Here is a 25,868-nt window from a genome sequence, read left to right as displayed (position 1 = left end):
TGGGTTTTACCAAGGTAATAACTGCCGGGGAGTGAATATAAAGCCCTGATGGGGTGAATCGGTGCTGTTAGCATCGTGCCGTGGAGCGCTGAGCTCCAGCTGTTGGTGAAGGTGGCTGAGCATCAGTGGGAGGATGCACACGGCTGCCCTGGGCTCCTTGAAATGTGTGACAGCGACTGCTCATGAAAATACCACCGAAAAATGGTGACAGGCCAGGATCAGAGAGGAGAAATGCTTTGCCATTCCTCGCTAGTAACCATTAGACCTGTAAATACTGATCCAACCAAATCTGACCCCCCTCTCCTCACTAGTCATCAGATGGTCAAACTGGGCCATCAGGCAATTCAAACCAAACAAAAAAAACCAAACAAGCAGCATCAATCCCTTGTCATATTTATATTTTTGATTTTATTTTTAATTTTTTTATTAAAAAAACAACCATTATTAAAAATGAATCATTTACTGGAAGGCTTCAGCCAGGGAGAACTCTCATTTCGATCTCGTGAACAAAACGCAGCACAGTTAAAACCCATAGGCATAAACAAAACCCAATAAAAAAAAAGAAAAAGAGAACAGCTCAAACCATAGCTTATAATTATGCAGTTTCCTCAATGTCAATAGAGAGGCTTTTGTTAAAAGCCTTCAATTCAGAATTTCATGGAAGACTTTTAAAACACAGGGGAAGAAGGAAACATGTGCTTGTTTAAAAGAAAAAACAACAAAATAAACAAAAAAAAGCCCCCCAAAACAGGAAAAAAATTGCTTGGGTAATGGTTAATTAATTCAACAAATTTACTTCCTCCAAAGGAATCGCTGTTTGCCCAGCCATAAAGTTGGCGCCCAGTGACGTATTTGCTCAGAAAGCTGAACATACGCGATACCCGCCAAGTCATTCTGGCCAAAATTTCCCAATTCTGGCACTGCTTTGGAGGGGGGTTTCAGTGAGATCGTACCTGGCTTCCCGCGTGGGGAGCCTGGAGTTTGCAGTGCCAGTAGGTACCACTGGGAGACTGGAAAAGGGGCTTTAATTCAGCCCCTTTGGGTCTCCCCCAGTGAGACAGCACCAAGGTGAGCCCTGAGCTTCTCTCTGAGCTCCTGAACCAGGGTGCAATTAAGCACCTGCCCTTGTATGAACGTATCAAGCCCAAAACTGGGTGTGTTAAAAATTGCAAATTAGTGACTACTTTGTAAAAAAAAAAAAAAAAAAAAAAACACCAAAAAAAACCCAACCAAAAAAACCCAAAAAAGCAAACCCCAAACCTGTCCTCAGTGTGGGAACTTTAAGGTCGAAACCAAATAAAAATGGTCTTAAAATATATACATATATATATGGCTTTTCATTTTTCCTATCCATTTCATTGGAAGCAAAAATAAATTTAAGGGTGATATTTGGTTTTTAAAAACGATTCTGTCCTTCTCTTTAGCTGTCAGCCGGAGCGGATGGGATGGAGGCGCTGCCTGCGGTTGCTCACGACGCGGCTCAGAATCCACCCGAGTTCTCCTTCATCCTCGCGAGTAACCGGGAGTAGACGGGTGCTGCAAGGAGAAGACAGAGTTGGGTGGGACAAATACACAGCATCTCCGTGTCCCCTCCCCTCCCGGTTGGGCTACATCTTTGCTTGGAGCAAGAAAACAGAATAAACTTCTCTTTAAGGGACAGGGACGCGCAACGGAAGTTAGAAACAAGCTAGAGAAGATGTTTTACCTAGTCGAGGATTCCTCTGAGAAACCTGCATGGGAGGAAAATACAAGGTTTGCATAAATACAACAAATCTCCGACAGCTATAAGAACATTTTGCATGTCAATATATTTACCCCTAGTCTGCAAAAACTATGGATGAATGACTCTTCATTATTGGAAGATGACATATGTAGTACCGTGCCAAGGTTACATTCACAGTAGGCTTCATGTTGCAAAATGTATTATTTCTTATATAATTAAATCATGTAAGAAGAGAGGAATGGTCATTCCGTGAAACACATGCACTCACTCTCTTTGGAAGTCAAAATCTGAATGCAACATTATCTTCCAATCGTTGTTACCAAGATGTAATTTCAGTAGTTCTACAGTGAGAGATTTTTTTGTCTTTTACCTTGGATAATGCAGATGCCTGTTTGAAGATTTCTAATGCGGGATCCGCAGGCTCGTCACCTCTCTCTTGCGGCCTTGAAGCTACGGGTGGGACACAGATAGCATTGAAATACTCTTCAAAGCACACAGACTGCTTCCTTCTGATATTTTGGAGGGTGTGTTGAAAATCCCAGAACAGATTAATCCTCAATAAACTGAAGCAATTGCCACATGTCACCTCTCCCTCCCAAAGCAGCTCTGCCGTAACGGTGTAGCTCTAGATATTTCTAACCAAGGACCTACCCTGAGGCTGTAAAACAGAGTTCACAGCGTAAATCACACCATTCGTGGCCATGATATCACTTTCAGCAACCGGCTCCTTGTTGATATGTATTACGTTGTTTTTCTGTTCAGAAAAAGAAAAAAAAAAAAAGTAGAAAATGAGAAACTTTTGTCATCAGTGGTTTCCAATTTTATTAAAAAAGCCCTCATTTTGCATTTATTCATTTACTGGATGGCTGTAGGCGTTTTCATTCCTCTTGCCAATTAAGGAGAATATAAAAACAAACCACAGCCTGAGCAGCTTGTCCTGGAGTGGCTGGTGGGCTTCGGAGCACGGACTTTCTCGATGCCCTGGCTGGGAATGCTGTCCCGCGGCATCAGAGCACAGCCACCAGCTCCCTGGCGGCAGCGGGCGCTGCTGCTCGTGCCAAGCAGGATGGCTGTGGGGACAGCATCAGGAGAGGGCAGACCAGGACTGGACACGGGAAGAGCCTAGCACACAACTTGTCCAACTCAATGCCCTTGGAAACACTGGCCTTTCCATTTTCATTCCGCATTTTCTTCCTTACGCACAGAGTGGGTCTTGAGTTATTTATTTTCTGAATTATTTTTTTTCCCTCAGTAGAGGATCCTGTATTTTCTTAATGTAGTGCAGAATTTGTGAAATGAAATTATACATCTAAATAAATCCCGCTGTGTTAAAGGAGCCCATGCCGAGATCATTTACGTTACACTAAAAAAGATGTGCTAGCTGAACAAGCCATTTGTTTAATTTATTTATGCTTTTTCCCTCATGACTCAGGTTTAAATTTATAACAGCTCCTGGAAATCATTTGCAATTGGCCTTCTGGGGAGAAAGCTGAAGCAAACCACATTTCAAGACTGCCAGCTTGTTGAATTGAACACATGGCAACAGTCCCTCTGCAACAGCCCAGAAAACCCTGTTTGGTGGGTCTGTGCGCACATTTAGAAGAGGTTCCCACACCGTCCAAGTGCGTGCAGACATACTTTGGTCCTCGAGGTGGACAGCTAAACACAGCCCACAGCCCCGCTGACCGCGAAACCCCATCCCAGGTGACTCACCATGCTGACTTCCAGTTTATCTCCCTGCATGGACTTCAGCCTCACAAGGGCATTGACTGCGCCGCTCACCAGGATCTCATCAGCCACGTGGAACTTGAGGAGGTTGGCAAGCTCCTTGGCATTACCTGAGGGAAGAAAACATTTACATTTGCAAAACAGCATCAGCCCTTGCTTCCCGTATTTCATGTGCTGGAATGACTTTGCATGGAAAATACCATAACTTCCTGAAAGTGCAAGGCAGGACCTTGGTTGGAGCTGGTTAGGACATTGAGGCCATCAGGATCCCAGCAATTCCAGAAGGAAACTCTTCCAATGTCCCACCTTGGTACATACCAAACCTGCCCTGTATATGAAATCCCTCTCTCGTTTTTTCAGTCCCTCATTCTCTCACTGTGCACAGCATGAACCTGCTTCTGTTGCTGCTTTCACTTCCCAAAGAAGTCTAGGAGGGCAAAAAAAAAGGCCTATGTGAAATAAGGAAGCAGATAGAGCACACTGGGTATTTGCAAACGTCAATCCTTCGCCAGCGCCAGTGTCACTTGGCAATATTCCTCACGGCTGAAACTGCAGGATTCCCGGGTAGGAAGGGGAAAAGCGCAGGAGAAATGTCACTAATGGCTCACAGATTGCTGGCCTGCTCCCCACCCCACTGAGTGTCTACTCATCTAGCTGCACTTTGAAACAGACCTTAGGAAGATAAGATGCTTCCCCTTCGCCACCTATTTTCCAGAAGAGGCAACGATGTGCACAGCACGGGCCAGCAGCCCTCCTCCATCTTCTCCGTTAGAGGATGCAGTGTCACTGACAAAACCCACAAGCAGGCGATGGGGAACAGCTAGTGCAAAGATGGCCTCCATCTACAGAACCAGAGCAGCTCCTTCAGCAAGGGGGACTTTTTGTTTCACTGCCCATAACTAAATACGCTGTCAGCTTTTTTTTTTCCATTGCAGTTTTTCTAGGGTGGCCCCAGTTCACACTGCACATCCCCACCAACATGATTCACTTCTTCATCAGGAGCGTAAGCTAAATATTTGTGTGAAAAAAGAAGAACATCTGAAGTGGCTGCGTCTGGGATACTTCACTCCTGCAGCCGTTTACAATAGCGGCAAAACAGTTCTGAAATATTTATATATTAAGCACTAGCCTGGACGTACAGCCTGATACTACCAGTTCCTCCATCCCTGCACTTAAAAGGATAACCAGCTACCATGGGCAGATGCTTCCCAAATTATGATGTCAATGTTTGGTTGGGGTTTAATGACGAGAAGACATTACACTCAAATACCTGACATTGTTTCCAACCACAGCCAGTTTTCAACATGAACAAAATAAAAGATTGTGCTGCTTATCCAGAAGAGCTCTATTAAACTTTCCCATGCATTTTTCCACACCCAGCCTGCACGCCTGTGCTTTTCAGGATACTGATCTTCGTCTGTGCTAGACTGGGGTATTTGTTGTCCTCTCAGGATCAGACTGGACTTCCTGCTTTGTCCACGTACACATAGATGGAGCAACAGCTCCATCCTTTAATACTTAAATTTCATGCAGTGTAACTTGAAGTGGAATCTGGACCATGTTTTCTATTTGCAAAACTTCCTTTAGACACCCTGATCCCATGTGGTCGACTGCCACATTCTCACTTCTTTCACCCCTGCCTTGCAAGGCAGAGATCTCACTGGTTCCTCTAGAAACACCTGAGGGTTATCTTGCTTACACCAGCCAGCACAGCCAAATTTAAGTCATAGTGAGTTTGCAGCACAAACACGTGTTCCAACCACAAGAAAAGTATAAGCCCATGCCCACGCTTCGTGTGAGAGTTCAGTGCCATCCTCAGCTTTTGGCTGGATAGGACTTATCCAAATCAGTTGTGTAGGAAGCCCATGCTTCCAACACACTGGGTCAAAGAATGAGATACGTCAGAGAAACTTAGCCATTCCTCCCACACCATGCCAATAGCTCACAGCAGCTGTTCATCTAAACACTCTGAAAATGCTCACCCATTAGTTTGTTCAGTTCCCCCTGCGGCATGGCTCGGAAAGCTTCATTTGTTGGAGCAAACACTGTGAAGGTACCTGGCCTGTTCAAGTTCTCCGTTAGGCCTGCAGACTGGATTGCAGCCACCAACGTACTGCAAGACAAACACACAAAAAATGCTTCACTATAAATTACTTTTGTTGGTCTTTGCGCAATTGCGTGTTGTGTTCAAAAGAGAGCTGTGAAGTTACAATTGCAAAATCCTGCTGGGGTCCAGCAAATCACAGAATGATAGGATGGTTTGGGTTGGGAGGGACCTTAAAGATCATCTTGTTCCAACCTCCCTGCCATGGGAAGGGACAATTACCCAAATCAATTAACCAAAAAGTTGATTAGGTAGGAAATGAGCCTGTGAGGTCCAACCAGAACATCTGAGAAATAGCAAAGCAAGCTGGGAATGCTGAATCCTCGGGGACCAAATGGTAGTGAGGAGACAGAGAGGGCTGGCCATGGTGGCTGTGATGGGCAGAGAAGGCTTTGGAGCCAGCTTCTGACTGTATTAAGCGGGACCACACACTTGGCTCATAGCTCATTGAAGGGTTATTTGAAGTCTCGCTCCCTATAATTTAGGCATGAGACCATGGTTTTGGATGCTCTTTCTATCTTAAAAAAAATATAAATATATATAGTCATGACCACAACCCATAATAAATGGAAACTGCTTTGCCAGCTTTTCTGCTCCTAGCACTTAGGAAGAGCAGAAAGGTCACCTGAAGCGATGGTCTGCCTTGAGAACATCCATCACTGTGCCAGACGGTGGAGTCAACATTTTGTCCACACTAAACAGGGTTCCAAACCTTCCTCTCTTGTCATGGGCAGCAATGCAGGCGTTTTCAATGCAAAGATTCTGCAAACAAAATTCCACCAAAAAAAGACTTTATTCGCATATGCTTCAAAAGAGAGATTTTTATACTTTCCACAATGCTCAATTACACTTTTTACATGACAGCCATAACATTACAGACATCAAGCATCATTCAAGCAGTGCATGCTGCAGGAACTTACATTGCGGTACACAAAAACTCTCAGTTCCCTGTCACCCAGAGTCTGCAGTTTCTGCCCATGGTAAAGATATTTAGAGGAGAGCTGGTCTCTAACAATGTGGTTCAGAAGCAAGTTTTTCATGTTGCTGTCAACGACGGGGAGTCTATCTGCAGCAAAAAGTATGGAAGGAACCAGTGATTCACTTAAGATGACCATTGGGACGCTAAAAAAGTGCAAATAGAGAGTATTATCTGCATCAGGTTTTAATTTTAAAGCTAGATGCCACTGCCTATAGCTGAGGCATTTGAGTGAGGGTTTTCATGCTCCTGCACTGAAACATGGCTGAAGACTGTTTGAAGCAGATCTGTGGCCCAAACTGACGAAGAAAGGGATTTACTCCCCGGTTTACCTTTGAACACATCGTTCACTGGGGCAAGGAGGGTCACTTGCTCACTGCCAGTTAGATGAGAACTGAGACCAGCTTGTCTGAAAAGGTCCGTGGACTTGGAAACTTCAGATTCTTGTGCCAACTCAAACAGGGTCTTAGCTGAAAAGAAAAGCAAGATATAGTAACCTTGCGTTAAAGGCAATGCCCCCATCACTACAAAATATCTACACCCTCTAAATCCAGTATTTCCTTGGCAAAATAGACAAAAGGAAGGCAACAGAAAGAAAGATGCAGAGAGGCACCAGTACCTGAGTCTGGGATCAGCAGCTCATTAACAAAATGTACGACACCGTTGGTAGCCAGGACGTCCTTGTTGGCAATGATGGGCTTCCCGTTGAGGGTCAGCTCTTCCCCACTGCAGCCCACATCCAAGGTGGTTCCCTCCAGAGTCTCCATCGTCAGGCCAGCGATGATGGCCTCAGCACACATGGCTGACTTCAGGATGTGATGGTTCAGCAGGTCTGGAAGAGAAGCAAGTGTCTTAGGGAGCTGGAAAAATCATCTACGAAATTATTGCATCTTTTAGGGGTCCTGTTCAACAGCAAGGGCCTCCTGTACAGCACTGCATGGGGCTCCACTCCAAAAGATGTGAGTCATTTTAAATTAGGCTGGTTTTAATTCAGTAGCCTGGGAAATTAAGTGCTTAAAAAGAGTGATTTTTACACACCTTTGTCAACTTCAACAGGTTTTGTGTGGTTATTTGACTCGTTTGTTAGGGGGAGTTACATTGAATAGATGCTAGTTTTCTTGCACGTTGCTGGATTGATAGCACATGTAGGAGTGCTACAAGAAAACTTGGAAAAGGGACTGCTTCAGCCCCCTCCTCCATGTCTAGATAACACTCTCCCTGCCACGTCTACACGTCTACCATGTCTACATCCAAAGAAGTCTTGGCTGTCCAGTTTCAAAAGCTGGAGTCTGTCAAATGCGTTTACTGCAGCTGTTGTCAGAGTGTATCAAGGAGCTGTTCAGATGTCCTTGAGAAGGAATTCAGAAGAAATGAATACTCTTCAGTCTCTCAGTGGGCTCAGTAAACAAGCACTTACCCCTCAGGGCTTCTGGGTCCCCCAAGATCCTGTTCAGTGTTTCTCGTGGGATCTTCTCAAAGGCTTCGTTGGTTGGAGCCAGGAGCGTGTACTGGCCTTCGCTTTCCAGCAGGCTGTTGAGGTCAGAAGCAGCCACAGCAGCCTTCAGAGCAACAAGAATAGAGGGTAAAAAGCATTCAGCCAGAATACAAAGGTCAGCAACTTTGTCCAGGCGTGCACACTAAGGGACAGATTTATTACGGCTTTTATAATTTCAGAGGACTTACAAAAAATCATGAATAGCTTCTTTCAGCCCTTTGGTGCCTTTATAAATTTGACCTGGCCCTGTGGTTCTCTTGTGCTCCAGAAATTTGAGTACAAGAGCCCTTTTTGGCAAGACCGAGTGCTAGTTCGAATACCATGCTCTGCCTGGAAAGGGTCACAGGACTTCCAGTGAAGAATTCAGATCAGAACCCACAGCTGGCTAACTGCAAAACCCCCGTGCTTTTTAAGTTATTCCTTAACTTGGCAGATACCGAGGCAAATAAATTGGTACTCATAAAATCTGAACAGCTAATATCTCCTGAGGCTAAGATTCCTGTAGAAGAGTGAGAAGCCAGACTCAGTCTACATCTCTACTGACAGCGATAGCAGGGGGGCAATTATTCTCATAAAACCCTACTTGCGCTGATATCAAACACTTCTCTTCCTAAAGAAAAATAAATTATATTGGTGCAAGGATTTTTATCAGCAGCTTTAGGGTCACAGCACCTAGGCATTAGCAAGCTCTTCATGACGATCCACTGGGAGTGGGATGACTGACCATCTTCAAGGAGCCCTGGAGCACGCGTGGGGTGGACTCACCCGAAGAGTTTCCAGGCTTTCCTCAGTCTCAATGATCTGCTGGATGCTGTTTGTCGTGGTGGCGATGACTTTGTCGATGACATGAACCACTCCGTTGGTGGCATGGTGGTCAGCTTTCAACAGCCTGGCACAGTTCACGGTCACAATCTGCAGAAGGAAAGAGCCACGGGGTGTTACGGGCACTAAACCAAGAAGGTAAAGCAGCCTCCGCTGGTTTTCTATTTCAAACGCAGCGAGCGCTGTAATATTGAATCAGCAGGAGCCGAAATGTGGTTTCCTAAAAAAACACACAAAGAATGAAAATGCTCTATCAAGAATCTTTGAAACAGTTCATGTTTAAAGAGCTTTGAAAATAATCAGTGGTTTTGTCTACCCTGCATCATCAAGACTAAGAAAATATGCAAAAGCCAATACTTAGGCAAGCTTAGGCAAGTTATATAGCAATGCGGGCAACTTCCCTGCAACAGCATCGATGAAACTATCCGCTTATAAATGTTATTTTTGAGCTCCTTCTAAATACGTATTCTAAATCAACAGCTGTCAACCTAAGCATTACAGAGTCCTGGAGGTCCAAGGACAGTGTGGGAGGTGCAAGGCAGCAGAAAAGCAAGTCCGCTGGGGGTAGGTTTAATACAAATGCCTTACCCCGTTGGGATAGTGGTGAATCTGGATAGGCAGGTCCTGGTACATTGAGTTTAGTGTTGTCCCGTGTTTCAGATCATCCGTGAGGACCCGTTTGTTCACCATGTGGTAGCGAAGGGCATTGAGCAGCTCAATGTTAACATTACTGACTAAGGAATCCAGAGTTTCCTGAAAAATCAGAAAAATTCATTTTTCAGTGCTGAGTGCAATTAAGCCAGTTGTTAGAGAGAGACAAGAGCTCTGGCTGCATCCGAGGTACTTCCGAGGCGGGTGTGTGTATGTGTGCATATGTGTTAAGTGATGTGTTCAGCCTTAAGCCGTCTGTGCAAATTAAGAGCTCTGACTTTCATAACTCTTTATCTTTTCCCTTACAACAGCAGGAAGTAGGTCTGGCACCCCCATCCCTGGCAGACAAAGGGATGATGGCAGCAAGCAAGGGATGATGGAAGCAAGGGATCACTGCATCGAAATAAGCAGCAAGGCAACAAAAGGCATCGCTCAGGGCCAAGGACAAATACACCACGAGACCTTCCCCAACAGCATTGTCCTCGCAAGAGGCTCAGCTGGTGCAGGTTTGGGGTAGAGGCTTGGTAGTGGGGATAGCCAAAAAGATGCCCCCTCCCTCCCCCAGTAGTTGTTCTTACGTCTTTACGGACAAGGGATTTAAATGAGGGATGTAACTGGGTAGGGCTTGTACAATCTGGACTCTCCCCTGTTCACAGAGATGCTCTGCTAGGGTCGGAGCACCAGCAGGACAGCGGTGACGATTTCAGGAGTGGAAACTTCACAAGTCACAGAGTGAGAAAATAAAAACCAATATGAAGGAAATTTATATGTAATTGAGCACAGGAACACTCTGCTGCAGAAAGGCATCAGTGGCAACAGAGGCTCCAGCTGGGACTGGCTGCTTGTGCAAATTAGTCAGAACAACCAGAGTGGTAAAGCAAGGGTCAACAAGAAAAATCAAAAGGGATGGAAAGTCTCTTGCTGTGGGTCTTATTGCAATCCCTCGTGGTAAGAAGGCGGGGAAAACTGAATTAGGTGATTTTTACGTCCACCCACTGCAGAGTATCCACATCTCTCTAGCGTTAGGTCTTTCAGAAACAAAGCTCTGGAGCTGATGGACCCGTACAGTGATTCCCATCCTAGAAATTCAATCTTTCCCACATCAGGACTGTGCCTGTTCTACTAGACAGGAGTAGATCCAGACCCCTGCAGAGCTGGATCTCCACTAGAGAAAGCCAAAGGAAGAGGAGGAAGAGGAGGAATTTTATCTTACAGCAGACAAGGATGCCCAGGCCTCATTACTCGGGGCGAAAATTGTAAAACTTCCAGGTCCTTCGATTTCTGGCCTTAGGTTAGACCGGTCGGAGTAGAGCTGCGTGGTGGCGGACCCAACAACTCCCAGGGTTTCATAGATGTTTGAAAGCGGCAGCGCTGAAAGAAGAGAAGGTTATGCTCCCAACACATCATTCATCCTTCCCGCACTGCGCTGAATTAAAGGAGAGCTGCGGGTGAGAACACTTGGGGAAATGAAGCACGTCAGGGAACTCGTATCTGTTCATTAATTAGGTAATAAATAATCATAGCCTGACAGCTCCGGCCTCCATTACAGCAGCGTAATCCAGGGTCTACTGCATCTCTGCAGGTTTAAATGGAGTTACTCTGGATTTATATGGATGTGAATTGAGGCAAGGAAAGGTGTTCATTGCTTTCACCTAATCCTTGTTTGTACTCAGGCTTTCGGTGTTTGGAGCCGGCAGCTCGCCGCAGGTCTCGGTCTCCACTGGCCCATCCACACCAGCCCACATGGTTAACTGGGCGGCATCAAACTTTTGTGGAAGGAAGTGTTCAGAAAGCAAAAGCAGAATATGTCTTTCTTCAATAAACCCAGTTAATTCCCTCCCAACCCCCACCGGTGGCTGAACTGTATTTTCTCCTAAATGCAGTTTTGCTAACCTCATGCTTGCCAAAATAAAAATGAGCAGAGATTGGCAGAGCTGTCTGCTACTCTATCATTCCTTTGTATCGCATTTCCAATACTGCTATATTACTTGTTGGAATAAGTAGTTCCCCATGGCCCTCCTCTGCTTGATTAAGTTTAATTATAACCAAGGCTTTAAGTTGTCTGGACCATTTTGCATGCTTTGGAGCTGATCTGGCACTCAGCTCGTGCTCTGCTGAGTCCGTTTTTGACTTGTTCATGGCAATATTGTGCACAAATTGCAAAAATCAAATCCACTTTGAGTAATTTTCTAACATATCCCTTTACTAGGCAGCTGTATAATTTTAAGAAGTCTAAAAAACGTCAAGCGTATTTTTACCAGCTGGGCAGCCTTTTTCTCCAGGAACTTTTTCATATCCAGGACAGCACTCGTAACTGATTACCCTGGAATAAGAGATGGATATGGCAGATTAACTGATGGCGTCTCACTGCTTTTCCCCCTATTTGCTATAGTTGTGTTTCCATCCATATTTGGTGATGGCTCTAAGCAGACTCTTCATTAGAAATATAGACTTGAATAAAAGACAAACCACAAATTTTATCTCCTTCAGGGCTGCATGTTGCCAATTTCTCCCCAGAAAAAAAAGCAGACACGATTTCTTTTCAAAAACCACACTTTCCAGGAGACTTTGTACAAACAGTGGATGGAAACCGAGGCCACGGTCCCAACAGATAACCTACGTGAGACAATGCAAGTGCTGGTTCCTTTGGGCACATTTCCCGCGGGATTTGGGGATCTCCCCGGCTGACTGCTGCTGTCACGTCTGATCACTGTTTGGGCAACACACTACAACTCCGGTACGGCTGCTTGACCAAACCAGCCAAGCGTTTCCCCTTCATTTCCCCCCATTCCTGTCCACCACCAGAAATTATTCGCTTACTTATGGCAAAATCCACAAGACAGCCCTGGAGGGGAAGGAGCATCCTTAGTCTTGGGTGTTGTGGCAGAAAGGCTTGCGATAAACCCTGCAAGGACAAGCCTCGCTGGTGGTGGAATGCGCATCCATGGGCATCCCTAGGCAGTACCACAGCACATCCATCTTCACTAACACCGGATACATCCGTATACCCTCAGCACAGCTTTTCCTTCTGGCTGGCAGCAAACTGCTGCTCTGACCAAGCACTGATCCCCCAGTAAAACCACAGGGGCTGCAGACCCCATCCTGGGGACTCGGGGCCATCCTGCAGATTTGCAGACCCAAAATAAGCAAGAGCCACCTGAATGCTGCATCCATCGTCTGCAGCTCAATGGGAGATAAAAGTCCTCTGATTCTCAGAGCTGGCCATTTGAGAGAATATGTTTTGATATTAACAGGGGGGGAAAAAAAAGAAAAAGGAAAAAGAGAATCGATCCAGAAGTTGCCCATTTATTTCTCACAGGGGATTCTTTCACCTATTGCTCTTATGCTTGGTGTGACAGGAGCGAGGCCATCCGATCGATGGGCTAGGACAGGGAGGGAATAGGTGTCCCTCCCAAAGACAAGCGTTTCCTCTGTGCTCCCGGTTGGATTCGAGACAAGTAGGATGCTGTAGCGCCGAGCCTCAGCGCACTCACTCAAAGAGAAAGGAAAATCCTCAAGCTTCAGATATTTGTCATCATTTTACCACCGTTAACAAACAGTGGAAATGCCTGGGGTTTAAGAGGGAATTCTTCGGGGTAATTAAGAGCCAGTAAGTGAAACAAATACCTGCTTTTCTGTGACAGAAGCAAATAAATTCTGTGTCACGGTTTCCTAAGAGAATTACAAAGCAAACCCAGACTGATTGTCTAGACATTATATATTCCATGTGGGAAAGAGTTTGCCTAAAGCAATCCCTTCCTTTGACTACTGGCGATCTTAACACCCTGCTGCTCTGCTTTCCCCAGCCCCCCCGTCTCATGTTCATTAGAAACACACACTTTCTCCCCCCCGCCACTTCCCTCCCCTACCTCTGATTTTTCTTTTTTTCACCCTAGAAACTAAATCCAGTCTAGACAGTTCCCTTGGTTCAGACCTGTAATCAAAGACGAGGAGCTGATTAAAGAGAAATCATTCCAAAGTTCAGCGTAAGTAATTCCTGAGTGCTGACGTAGGCTTTAAAAGGCTTATTTATAGATCGATTGGAGATTAATGAGCTGTGACGAAGGGGCAGGACGCTGATGCTCGCCGGCTCGGGGCTGCCCCAGCAGCCAGGCGCCTGCCAGGAGGGGAGAGCACAGGAAGGGATGGAGGAAGGGCACCGGGAAGGGATGGAGGGACGGCACCGCTTGCTTCTCAGCAGGTTCATGGGCATCTCCAGCACCACCCCACAAGGGAAGCTAATGGCAAGGAGCACCGAGGCCAGTAATGGGGCCAGCTCCACCCGTGCAGGGGCTTATTCAAGCCCCAAGTCTCACTCACCCACTGGAGTTGACAAGCCAGCATCATCTGGTGCGCGTTTTGCATGCCAGCATTTTGAGTTGAGCACCAGGAATCTTCTGCAAAGGGCTAGGTGAACACAGAGGTGCTCAGCCAAGTGTTTGCACCTACAAGGAGCAAGGGTACTTGGCTTTCTTGCTCCCACAAGGATGGGGTTTGTAAAAACAGCTTCAGCCATTTTCCCTCACATGGCTTGTGGTCTTGGTGGAAACACAAGCCCACCCAGCCCACCCAAAGGCACATGAGCAGCATTTAAGGGGTTGTTCAGGGCTGGGCAAAGGGCATCCTCCCAGCTAGTCCCACAGCCATCTCCAGCCCTTGAGGAGGAGGTGCATGGCCATGTTTGAAGGCTGCTCTGCCCCACTTGCAGGACTCTGCATCCCGATGCTACAGGACCCTACACATCCATATGGGAGGAAGGCTGCTCCTTTGACATGTCCTCCTCCAGTTGGGTAGGAACCACAGTCTGGTGACCGGGGAGGAGTATTTCTCTTGCACCGCTGGGGGCAAACAGCTCACAGGAGAGAACATGGAGCACTCACAACCACTGCACCGTGCACCGGGTTCTGCACAGAAGCCTTTGGAGTTGCCAAGTCCATCCCTGTTTCTGGTGCTTGCTCAGCGGCTACAGACTGCTACACCGGGACACGGCGGGTGCCAGTGATGTGGGTTAAATAAGCAATGCCCTCGTACAAAGAGCATTTGTCATCCACTCTGCAACGCCTCTGCCCACAATTTCCTGACCTCCTCATTGAGTAATTTTGAGTCACATCTCTAGTTTTTCAGCCACTGGTTTTGAAACACTGTATTTCTTAAATGTCTATCTGTGCCTGACTGCAGAAGCAAGCTCCCTGGCTTTTATTAGTCATTGTTTCACTGCTGTTGCAGTCTTAGAATCTGAAATTAAATTTTAAGTGCGTTTTTCAAGGTAATAAAAATAAGCTTAGGCATATATTAGTGCATAAAGATCCATTTGTAATAATTTCCTGTAATAAAACCCATATGTTTTGTTTTTGTAAAATAAGTGCCAGAGAGTAATTTTTTTTCCTGAACTGAGGAAAGTACATCAGACAAGAAAAGGAAAGTTAATTTAAAAGGAAAAAAAAAGGAACATATTTAGGGGAAACTTACTACCACTAGTTATTCCTCAAATAATAATCAAACCCCAAATTTCTGTAAGTTGCCTTTTCATTCTCGAGATAAAAAAGTGTTTAGGCACACGTTCAATTGCAACACCAATTCTGGAAGAATGAGTCCAGTGCATAGGGAGGTAGAAAACTATAAAAGAAACACAAGCACAACGATGAGAATATACTCTAAATAAACTATTTCTTTGGCTTTGGAATAACCAACAGTGGAAAATTACCTAATTACCAAAACAATCTTGTTTCAGTGCTCATTAAAATCAAAGCAGTGTCAGACGTGTTGCCAACTGCCTTATCTCACTTCATCAGCAAGTAATGCAATGATAAAAAATGTACATAAATTCTCTATCTAATTTCTCCCTAACTCTGCGAGCCAATACTTCTCAAAGAGAAGAAAAACAAAGAAAAAAAAGCAGATAAAGAGCTAAGACTCCTCTTCCGATGCATGAGTTGAAATTTCCACTGAGCACATCCAGCCCCAGTAGAGCACTCCACCTCCACGGACCAAAAGGTGCTGCTCAAGAGGAAAGCCTGCAGAGCCTACCAGCCTCTGCCTTACAGCCGTAACCTATTTGTTTCTGGTTAGAGCTATGGAGCAACTCAGCACGGCGCCTGCTGCACCCCAGGGTGACTGTGAGCGCTCTCAGACGTGAGCCTGGAGCAGCGACCGAAAGCTGATGTACCCGGAGACAAGACCAGGCACATCCAGGTCTTTTGAGCTGGCTTTTCCTTGCTGCTCCAGTCGCTCTGCAGGAGCTCAGCTTTGCTTCTCTGCAGTACCTGGTCTCTCACTGATCTCCCTCCCTCCTACCTTTTGAAACAGTGCTCAGGGCAGGAAAAGAAAATAGATCAAAGCAGTCAAAACTGTCTTCCTAGAGCCAGGTATTTGTACCTGCAACACACATCCAACTTACGGCACCACTGACCCTTTCAGCAACTGAGGAGGATAACAGCCAGGTCAAATGTGAAGTAGGTGAGATGGGTCAAGCATCCTCTATCCCAGGACTCCTCACAGGTCAGAAAAACCTTTTAGGAGGAGGAGGGCAATGACCATGCTCATCCAGCTCCACCATCTTGCCTGGGCTGATGGAATGGATCCCCCTGCCAATAAGAGGACCCAGCACACAGCTTCAGGAGAGGACTTCTGACTACGGATCCCAAACAAAGGCTGGATCCACCGGGTTATGGTGATGAACATGCCAAATCCTGACTCTTTCTGGGATTTAAAGACAGCTGGTATTCTCAAAACCTCTCGCGGACCAGCTCAGTCCCACACAATGGGCCAGTTTCGAGGGTTCATGCTGAGCACCGTTAACTGTGCCCACGTACTCTCTTGGGTGCTGATGCACTGAGCGTGGCACAGCATCAGGCCTCTGACACTGGTTTAAGAATTTGACTGCTGCAGCATAACGCATCATGTCCTTTATGGCCCAAATGTCTCCTGATTGTTTCCATACACCAGGAACGCCACGTCCAGTGGGAGCCATCATCAGCAAACATTTGTAATCAGAGCTGTCCCAGGGTCCTCCAGAAAATGTGAGTCAAGGCACGTGTCTTTTGTTCTGCACAAGTACTGCTAACGGGCAAAGTAGGGCCCAGGCTCAAAAATGACTAGGAAGAGAGAAAAAGACAATAACACCCATTGTGGAGATGATGCAAAGCGAAGAATAGTGAGCAGATTCCATGTATAATGGGAACATTAGCTCATAGGTTAACAGGCAGGTTAACGCTGTGTGTGCTTTTCTCTCAGCAATGCACCATTGGATTAGACACTTGGGTAAAAGCAGAGAAAATGAGGTTAGAAGAGATCACCCCATCTCCTCAAATGAAATAATGAAATATTGCCAGATGCCAGTTGTTCCACCTCTTTCTGGAGATAAGCAGATGAGTTTGTCTCTGCCAAATACAGCTGCACACTTGGGTTACTTGAGTTTAGTTTCTCATTTGCTTCAGAGCTCAAGAAATCCGTGGCTGGATTGCTTTGCCTTTCAGTGACTCTAAGAGCAAAGCCGTCCCACATCTGCCGCTGAGTCATGTTTTCTTTGGAGACCTACTAAGCTACTCTGTTATCAGAAGGGGCAATGATGATTCCATATTGCCATTCCATAATCTTGTCCATTTTACGTCAAAAAAGCCACCATTCGGCCAACGGGAGACCCTGAACTCTAATCACCCGAGTGAAGTCTTCCCAGATTTGGTGGTTTTGTAAAATTAAAGGGAGGGACTTGGGTTTTTTTGGTTGGTTGGTTGGTTTTTTTTACAATATTGCCTCTCCTTGTTTTTTGTTTTTTTTTTTTCTGTAAGGACAATTGGACATAAGGGAAACCGCTATACGCGTTCGCTATACGGTACCTCCTGCAATATATCCTCCTGAAGTACAGAATTTTCCTCTTTCAGATGAATTAATGGGTAGCATGATGAAAGGCTGAAAGCCATGCACAGTGACCACCCTTGTTTGGCGCTCCTCCTCACAATACCAACATCAGACACATGAAACAAATCCTGACGCCCAAACGAATCCCATCACAGCCAAACCCGTAAAGGCAATGAAAATAAAAGCCATATAGGTCATGACAGTTCAAGATCTCAACGTCTGCTGTTTACTACAGAAACAGAATTTATTTAATGTGCAATAAAGAACAGCATGTTGCTATAGATCTAATTACATATTACATTGGACTATACCAGAAACACATGAGATGATTTTCTGCTGTTTGGTCTTCTTGACCGTGCAGCTCCAGGACCAGACCTGGCCCACAGCTCTGCTCCCCACGGCCAGCGCTCCCCAGGGCATCTTCGCGCTGACGTTGGGTAACGTGGTGGTGCGTGCTAAAGTGTGGGCCAGCAAACGTGTCTGAAAGCCCAGTTTGGCCTACTCCAAGGAAAAAGATTCTCTGCTCCTGATCTACAGCCTGGCAGATCGTCAAGCATGCAGATCCTTAATTATCTGCTGACTACATCTTTCAAAAGAATGTCCCGAGGCTGCTTACACAGATACTTTATGCAACAGCTACTTGAATATTATTGTTTGCACTTTTAGTCGGGGAATTGGCCTGCAAGTCTAATTAACTTTCCTGGTGGAGTCATCAGAGAGTGTTGGCTAAAACCGACACCTCTTTCCCCTTATTTCTGTTTTCCCTTCCAAAGCAAACATGTCTAGATGAATTTTATGTTCCTTCCAATATCCATCAGCTCTGGGTTGCCTTTTCCCCTGCCCCTTTTGTTTTTTTTTTTTAATCTAGGCAGCATGGAGAGAGACACAGCGAAGTACTAGAAAACATCTGGTACGCACTTCATTACAGCACTGAGAGCTATAGAAGTACACATAGAAATGCAACTAGAATAAACCGTCAGGGTTTGTATTTACATGGTACTTTCCATTCTTAACATCTAAGCATTTTAGGATCACGTTTGCCATTTGAGAAAACAAACAAGGCACAAGTATTTCTTCGAGAGCAGACGGCTAAAACAATTCTTAACGCCTATACGCATTAAGCCCATGCCGCGGGCTCTGACATCCCACATCTGTCACATCACCTGCTTCTCCCACCCAGCACCCACCTCCGCAATGGGGTCTCTGGGGAGACCCTGGCCGGCACTCGGGTACTTACGTTGACTTCCCGCAGATCTTCCTCTGGTACCACTGCTTGCAGTTGGTGAAGTATTTCCTGTTCGTGCCGATCAGCTTCTGCACCGCGCACACATTGGGGCTACAGGGGATGAGAAAGCAGAAGAGGGTCTGGTAAGCCTCCCTCCTTTCGGTGCTGACCCCCAGCACGGAGCCAGACCCCACCTGACAGCACCCGAAAAGCCCTGCTGGGGTTGCAAAGGAGGAAACTTAGTGCTGCAAGACAACTTGCTAGATCCAGCTGTATAATGACTATCATGACGTGGAGGAAGCAGTGAAAGGGATCTCTCTTCACTCTGCTGGGGTATCTTCTTCTTCACTAAGTGCAAAAATCTTGACTTCTTTCCGTGTTCCACCTCTCACCAAAATAGCAAGAAATTAAGTTAAAAATAATACTTTGGTCAGTATTTCTACGGCGAACAGCTACTTACAATTTGGGATCCCAGCTAAAACCTCATAAATTTATGCAATAATTCAAATCCTTCCAAAAAAAAAAAAAACATTATTTTATTGTTTGGGACATAAAGAAGGACAGATATTTATCAGCCTCTGGACCAACCTGCACCAAAACTGGAACGGGTACTTTTGCTGTATCAAAACGGACTCGGCCCATTCTGGACATGGATGCTGAGCTGCTGATGGGGAAAACGAGAAAGTGGCACTGCCCACTCCAGTTTTGACACACCAGGTATGACAGCACAGATTGACAGTGGCTATCATAAGGTACCAAGAGCTGCTTCTCAACCAGAAAAGTAGACGCTTGGCATTACGTGTGTGACTAACCTCACTGAGAGCTGACTGCAGCCTTTCAGCTTTCTAAGAAGTGGTATCACAGTGAGCAAAGACGTGGTCAAACGGGAGTTGGGAGTTTACTTGCCGCTGGTTTGGCCAGCACAGCATTTCCCTGCTCAGCCTGGCTCACCATCTCCATGGTTTGTGGCCAGCAGCCCTGGCCATGGATGTGGGCAACACATGGCCAGCGCATGAGATATGATTTATGGATCCGGGTTGTGAGGCCACCGACTGCCCCTGGGCTTGAGCCAGAGGTGCAGCAAGCACCCAAGCAAGCTGGGGATGCTCAGGTCAACTGAGACTGGATTCCCAACAACAACGCCATGTCCCAGTTGCGTCAGCGGCACCAAAAGTATGCGCAGTGTTGGCTGCCAGGCAGATGGAGGGAAAACAAATAATTAAGCAAATTACATAAATCATCACTTCAGCCCATCAGAAGCGCTCTGCACTGTCCAGGACAGAGTTTTCATTTGCACAAATGAAACTCCGGATGGGGTCTGGAGATGCTGTTGTAAAGGTCTTGTTGGTCTGTTTAGAAAAAACAGACAGCAGCCTGTTTCCTGCTGGGTTTGACCGAGACGCTGCCCGCTTGCCTACCAAAATTAACAAAAGCAGAATTTGCAGCCTGATCACCAAGTCTTCCTGCGGCCGTGCTTGTTTTTCACCGGCATCCCAAATTCGGCTCTCTCCAAAACGGGCCAGCCCGCCCATCATTAGCATGAATTAACACGAGGGTCTCCTATATGTTGGCTAAGTCCAGCAGGAGTCTCAGCGGGAGTTTGGCTTGCCTTCAATGAGCCTTTGTTGATGTGGCTGCGGCAGGGCCCTGCGGAGGCAGGATCCAGCCCTGGCACCTTCGTCCTGCCCCGAGGGGAAGGCGAGGGCCCATGGGACCCCGGGGGGAATTAGGCTCACCATTTCCCTCGTTACTGCCATATCCAGTAATGGTGGCTTGTTTCTGCATGAAAGCATTTATTTCCCCCTTTCTATATATGAGGTGAGGGACACGGAGAAAGAATCAACTGGAAAAAAAAGTTAGAAATCACAAAGCCAAACTTTCAGCTGGTGCAGACTGGCCCAGGCTCAGTAATTTCCATGCCAAATCATCACTTAGAGAGACGTCTGTGCTCTCTGACTCAGCCCACCTCGGCTACCCCGGCCCCGCCGTGCCGAAATATGGTTCCAATTACATCGAAATTCCAAACCTTGCCTCGATTTCAGCGTCTGGCTGACGGCAGTGGACAATCCCTCTAATATTCATCTTGACAAGCCTGGCTACCGAAGGACTTGTTTGATCATTTCCCCCGTATCCCCAGGAGGAGCCTGCCAAGAAAACCCTTGCACCTTCAGGACAGTATTGAACCCGGCGCTGCCTTGCTCCCTCCTCCCTGCCCGGGACCGCAGATCCGTGGGACTGCTGCTCCCTCACCGACTAATCGGGGAAAACATCTTCCCAGTTTTCCCTCAGTGTGGAAAAATTCCCCCCCCCGGGGCCGTGTTATCAATGATTCCCACAGGCAGGCTGTAGTAGCGGCTCCCCGCAGTGCCTGTTCTGGTCCTTTGCCCAGTCTGGCTTAAAATGAATTTGTCAACACTCTCCCCTCTCCTCGTTGGAGTTCATCACCTCTGCCATGCCGTTCCCAGCCAGCCGCGCTGACTCGAGGATAAAACTGCCTATTGTTCCCTTTCAGCTGAAGCCTTCCACTTGGCAGGCAGCAGCTGGGAGCTGCTGGGACAGGGGCTGCCCTTCGGGAAGGGGCAGAGAAGAGCAGGATCTACCATACAGCCCCAGCTACCTGCCATAAACATGTCCACGAAGCTCCCCGGCATCACGTAGTGCCCACAAAACCAAGTGAGTTTGGGGAGAGCGCGCCTAGGTTTTCGCCTTCAAATATTAACGTTCCTTATATACTTCTCAGCTCCTCTCCCGGACTTGACCTGATTCACTTGTTAAAAAAAAGTTAATTAAGATGTACAAGTTTTGCTGCAGAGCCAAGCTCTGCCACCCAACTTGCTCTCGGCTCAATAGGAGCATTGATGGTGGGGGGGATACTCACAGCAGAAAGGGTGGCAACTCCGGTTGCACATCCCTCCGGAGCTCCCTCCTGCAAGCAAAACAACCCGCCTCACATCCAAGAACTTTTTGGCTGGTTTTGCGTCTCTCTATCTTTTTGGCACATCATTAATCGATGTTCAAAATTCAGTTGATGTTTAAAAATTAGCTGGGTATAAATTGCTCTCTCTGTCAGAAAGGGACCAATGAGCAAAGTGCTGTGGCTGGATTTATCTCAGCGTAACTTCACTTCATCTGGAAACCCCGGCATACTAATTCCTTGCATCTCCCAAAGATTTCATGCACCAGCATGGACCGCCATCACATCTTACCCTGTGTTTCTATTGATTGTACCGGCAGCAACAGGCTTCTCTCTGCAGAGATGAGTGCACTGATTTACACCGGGACTGCACTAACTTGCCAAGTCCCAGCAAATTTCTGCCTCAGGGCTATCAGCAGAACTGGATATTTACCTCGTTTCAGATCACGCAGAGATGAAGAACAAGACTGACTATATTTGTACGTAAATCACTGTAATTCTTTCATTATACAGATTTTACAAATAGACATTAGCCCAGAATTTGTCTGCTGGGTTCTGTACCCGATGAGACACATACACAGCATACCCCTTTTCATAAATACTGACCTGGATCCCTGCCAGGTAATGTATCAAATTGCAATATTTCAGTCTTGGGGGTTTTTAAAAGCGTTCCATGACCCTGCCTTCAGCAATCCATTTAAATGGAAGCTACAGTTCAATCAATGTCACCATGGTGAGAGACAAAAGCCAGCTGAAAGGTCTGTAGTCCTTTCACCCTTCCTAATTCCCAATAAATTTTAAAAACAGTGGGAACAACTATTAACCTTGAGTTAGTTTTCTATCAATGAAGACTCAAACTACTCAATCCATAACACATTGTCCATCTAGAGAGGTCTACAAGCTCTTTTTTGGATATTCCTTATCTCAGAATGTTTATGAGTAAATAAGTGATTACTCATGTCAAGAAAACTTTCAAGACTTACTGGGGGTTCCAATCAAGAGTAAGCTGGTGCCCACTCCACAGAGACACTCCTCTGACATTGAACCAATTTTCTTTGTTTTTCTATAAATTCATGAAAACGCTAATTCCTTCCACAAAATGTTTAACTGCTCAAAATCTGAGATTTCCCCACTCCACCCTCCCCCGCCTTTTTCCTTAATGGGGATAGACCGATAAAGAATCATTGTGGAGTCTGAAACGACATCTGGGATATTAAGCATCCTGAGAGAGAGGAAGGAAGTTATCCAAAGAAGAAAGAAAAAAGTGATTCCAGGATGAAAGAAAAAGTCGTTATCGGAGGAAAAAAGAAAAAGTCGTTGCGGAGGAAGAAAGAAAAAGCCGTTTTCGGAGGAAGAAAGCCCCCAGCCAGAGCTCCCCCGCGGCAGGGCCGAGCTGCGGGATGCCCCGCACCGACCCCGGCCTCGGCGACGCCTCCGCACCCGCGCAGCGGCCGGAGCCCGGCGGTGCAGGGAGCCGCCACCCCCCGCGGGACCGCTTCCCACCGGGATTTGTGCAAATATAGGGGAGAAAACCGTTTCCCCCCCACTCTCATTCTACTTTTCCCCGGGGGGGGTGGCGGGGGGCCGCCGGCCGGCCGCGCTTACCCGTGCTGGCGGCCGCGGAGCCGGCTGTGCTGCAGGACCTGCTGGTAGGGGGACTTGGCGGCGACGGCGAGGCCCAGCGCCAGGGCCAGCAGCAGCAGCGGCCGGTTCGCCATGGCCGGGAGGCGACGGGACGGGCCGGGACGGGCCGGCGGCGGCCGCGCTCCCCGTTAAATGCGGCGGCGGGGCGGGGGCGGGGAGCGGCGGAGCGGCCCCGCGGGGGGAGCGGAGCCGCCGCCCGGCCCGGCGGGAGGGGAGGGAAGGGGAGGGGAGAGGGGGCCGCCCCCCGGGAAGGGCATCCATCCATCCATCCATCCATCCGCCCACCCACCCATCCGTCTGTCCGTCCGTGCCCCGCCGCTGCGGGAGCCAGGGGCGTCCTCCGTCCTCCCTTCCAGCTCAGCGTTTCATCCACAATCGCTTCTTCTTCTGGACTTTTCTCCTCCATCCTCCCCCCGCGCCAGTCGGGACTCAGAGCGGGGCGATTGGACTGACACGCTCCGGGGGTCCCATCCATCCCAGCCCCTCTGTGACCCCCCGCCCCAGGGAGCTTTCCTGGCTGACCTGCCCCACAGCCTGGTGTTAATGCCACCCCATGCTGCCTCGCCTGGCACCCTCTCAGCGCCTGCTGGCATCACAGCCCCCTCCCAGCATCATCCAGCGCCGTCAGGGGTCACACGTATTGAGAAGTTTCTGGTTCTTTTGAAACCAAAGCAGGAGCAATAAGGCTGCCATCGGCGTTCCCCTTGGCCAGGTTGCTTGTGTTACATACGGCCCAGGGGTGAGTTTTGCAGCGAGCCACATGCCACCCCATTGCTCTGACGTGTCACAGACACCAAGGTGCTGGTCCGCCGTGGCTGGAGGGACAGGTGCCCAGGAGCCAGCCCTGGCATCGCAGCCATCCTAACAGCTCACGTGGGAAACCTCTGTTCCAACCAGAGGGGTGTTTGGTGCATCTCCGCTAATGGCAGCAGAGAAGCCAAACCTCACTTGATGCTGTCACTGTGCTCGTCACCATGGTCTTCCCAGGAGAAGTCCCAAAGGGGCCAAAATGTGGGCGAAGCACAAACTGAGGTTCCTTGTGCAACGCCATGTGCAAAGGGGCAGGGAAGACTGAAGTCACCTAGCTGCCAGTTAATCCAACCTGGCTCACCGCGGCATCCCAGTGTTTGCAATGGATTTGCTCTGACTGGACTGACACCAGAATTGAAGGGTTCTTTCCTCCCTAAATCCTCCTGGGAAGAAGGAGGGGTCCTTTGTGGCCACTTGCCCTCAGGGACAGACTTTTGCAAAACCCTCCTGTGGCTTTGCAGACTGGGCAGTGACCAGAAAGGGCAGCTGCTCGGCAAAGGATGAGGATGGGAATTGAAACGTATCCAACGAACAGCCACCAAGCCAAACAGAAGAAGTCTTTAGCAATAACAAACACTTCGAATTTACACAGATTTTTTTCCCCACAGTAAATAAATCTGATTAGTGTAAACAGCATTAACGCTTCTTGGATAAAATACACAAAACCATTCCTCAGTCGGGTTTCCTCTCCCCGGGGAGTGCCTCATTGCTGCCTCTATCTAAGTGGGTAAATCATGAAGTCTTACCTGCAAAGGCTCATGACTCCTGCCCAAAAGACAAGAAATAGAGGTTTTGGGTCTTCCTGAGAAAAAGGTGAGGTTTTGAACCCTCTCAGGTATAACCCAAGCCTTTCTCAGCGGCACCTCTGTAAAATGGAAGTATTTTATGAGTGCCTCCAGTGCTCTCTCTAAAAGGGAGGAGTGATCTGCATTTTCCCCAGAAAGGGGTGACTTGGTTCCCTGGCTCTGGGAAAGATTTAGGGCTGTGAAGCCTGATCTGATGGATGTGCATTTTTCCAGGTCAGAGTTAGACCCCTTGGCCCCAGAAGGGAACAAGCCTTAAAATTCACTCCTCCGCCAGCTATCATAATTTATTGCCAGGGAAAGGCTTAAAGCTCCTAAAAAGTGAAACAAAAAAAGGAGGGAGATCACAGCAAAGGCATTGCCAACTGCTGAGTGCTTCAAAAGCAGCGGCCGCTTGCAATTTCTCTGCGAAGAACAGTGAAGCTCCCACATGGTGGCAGGACCAAGCACCTGGACATAGGCTCCTGCCTTGTCTTCCCCATGCTAGACTGCTGTTTTGGGAATGGCAACGTCCCTCTCATTCATGCAGCTGGTTTATAGACCCATGAACTTCTTTCCTGGACACCCCCAAGGAGCAGGAACCCCAGATCCTGGGAAGAGCATCTTCCCCCAGAAGCTGCCTGTCCTAGGATGAGCTCACCAGGATCACCATGTTCCATCATGACCTTCCAAAACGAGGGCTGATGTCCTCAAGACACCAAACCCCACGCCCTAGTCCACAGAAGTTTGTTGAACCTAAAATGTGGGAAATGAACTTGGCAAAGATGTTTCCCAGCAAAGTGTTTTCCTGGGGACGGAGCAAACGGTGGCGGAGGAGGGACGAGCGGCTGTGAGGGGTCAGGGCTGGGAGGGCTGGGGCAGCCCTGCCGCCTTCCTGCGCCCAGCGCTGGCACGCGTCCTGGCTCCCCTGAGTGACACGCTGCTTTTCCTGCCCCAGAAAGTCTGGATCGCTTGTGCTGAGACACACAGAGCAAGGCAAAGGCAGGGCTGGAAAACACTCAGCGCGCAGGGAGGTGGGCAGAGCCGGTGCATTTGCCATTTGGGCAGCAGAGAGCTCACGTGGAAAAGCATCTCCCGCAAACCCCGCGGGCAAATTCACTGTTTTTTCTACCACTG

General features: G+C 47.7%; 1 protein-coding gene across 1 annotated transcript; it reads right to left on the bottom strand.

Moving 5' to 3' along the window:
• Positions 1-383: 383 nt before the first annotated feature.
• TGFBI (transforming growth factor beta induced) lies at positions 384-23,261 on the bottom strand. The gene is made up of 17 exons (XM_063349468.1): positions 23,101-23,261; positions 18,594-18,692; positions 11,758-11,822; positions 10,713-10,870; positions 9,437-9,601; positions 8,792-8,938; positions 7,949-8,090; positions 7,151-7,363; positions 6,864-7,001; positions 6,476-6,621; positions 6,181-6,317; positions 5,434-5,564; positions 3,437-3,561; positions 2,375-2,477; positions 2,094-2,173; positions 1,706-1,730; positions 384-1,536 (listed from the first exon to the last, which is right to left on the bottom strand). Exons 1-17 carry the CDS (start codon positions 23,211-23,213, stop codon positions 1,481-1,483), a joined length of 2,043 nt encoding a protein of 680 aa, XP_063205538.1. The 5' UTR covers positions 23,214-23,261; the 3' UTR covers positions 384-1,480.
• Positions 23,262-25,868: the final 2,607 nt, after the last annotated feature.

The sequence above is a fragment of the Chroicocephalus ridibundus genome, chromosome 11, assembly GCF_963924245.1.
Source record: "Chroicocephalus ridibundus chromosome 11, bChrRid1.1, whole genome shotgun sequence".
NCBI classification, from domain to species: domain Eukaryota; kingdom Metazoa; phylum Chordata; class Aves; order Charadriiformes; family Laridae; genus Chroicocephalus; species Chroicocephalus ridibundus.
This window is presented reverse-complemented; position numbering and strand designations above follow the sequence as displayed.